The 883-nt window shown below is 45.3% G+C and overlaps 1 protein-coding gene across 3 annotated transcripts in view; it reads right to left on the bottom strand.

The window, feature by feature from the left end:
- The window catches only part of LOC122548705 (kinesin-like protein KIF24), a 125365-nt gene extending 124482 nt beyond the window's left edge, over positions 1-883 (bottom strand). For all 3 annotated transcript variants that reach the window (XM_043687515.1, XM_043687514.1, XM_043687516.1), the window contains exon 1: positions 713-883. In XM_043687515.1, coding sequence (XP_043543450.1) covers positions 713-726 — 14 coding nt within the window. In that variant the 5' untranslated portion in view covers positions 727-883. The remainder of the gene's footprint in view (positions 1-712) is intronic.

The following is an 883-nucleotide window of genomic DNA, read 5'->3' as shown; positions in this document are numbered from 1 at the left end:
CGCATCCACGATTTCCTGAGCCACCTCCTTCAGTACCCTGGGATGTAGACCATCAGGCCCCGGGGACTTATCAACCTTCAGACCTAACAGTCTCTCCAACACCAAATCCTGGCAAATATAAATTCCCTTAAGTTCAGGTCCTTCAGCCACTGTTACCTCAGGGAGATTGCTTGCGTCTTCCCCAGTGAACACAGATCTGAAGTACCCATTTAATTCTTCTGCCATTTCTACAGCAACTTTATATTCCCTTCTCCTTTAAAAGCTTAGCTAGCTTCCCTTGAAATGCAGCTACAACATTTAGTTCAAACAGTACCCATGGCTCTGAGTTCCACACTCACCAACTATTTGGTAAAATAAGTTTCTTCGGAATTCCTTCCTGGACTTTATTTGCTATCTTGTAATGATTGCTTCTCGAAAATCACGGAAGGGACAAAAATCAGTTTCAAAAGGAGCAAAATCTTCTATAAATTGAATAAATCTCTACTGGGTCACTCCTCAGGCATCTTTTCACAAAATACAGACCCAATCTGTCTATCCTTGCATGTACACCCTAGAGTTTATGGCATCATCCTTGTACATACTCCTAACACCGACTCCAGTGACGACGCCACCACCCCCTTCATTTTAAAATAATATTATTACTATTATAGGACACAAATACAGACAGTTGCTGATGTTGAACTAGTTGCTTTTATTCGGAGAATCCACTTACCAACTTTGCAGCATTCCCTCATTCTGCCTTTCTCCCTTCTACCATAACAAGAACGCCGCTCGGATCCATGGCAACGCCGCCAGCCGTTTGAAAGGCGCGCACAACACAGCACGCGCGCTGCGACCCCGCGCATGGCCTGGGCAATCAGTGCCCGCGGTTGGTAAACCGGTG

The sequence above is a fragment of the Chiloscyllium plagiosum genome, chromosome 1 (assembly GCF_004010195.1).
Source record: "Chiloscyllium plagiosum isolate BGI_BamShark_2017 chromosome 1, ASM401019v2, whole genome shotgun sequence".
NCBI lineage: Eukaryota > Metazoa > Chordata > Chondrichthyes > Orectolobiformes > Hemiscylliidae > Chiloscyllium > Chiloscyllium plagiosum.
This window is presented reverse-complemented; position numbering and strand designations above follow the sequence as displayed.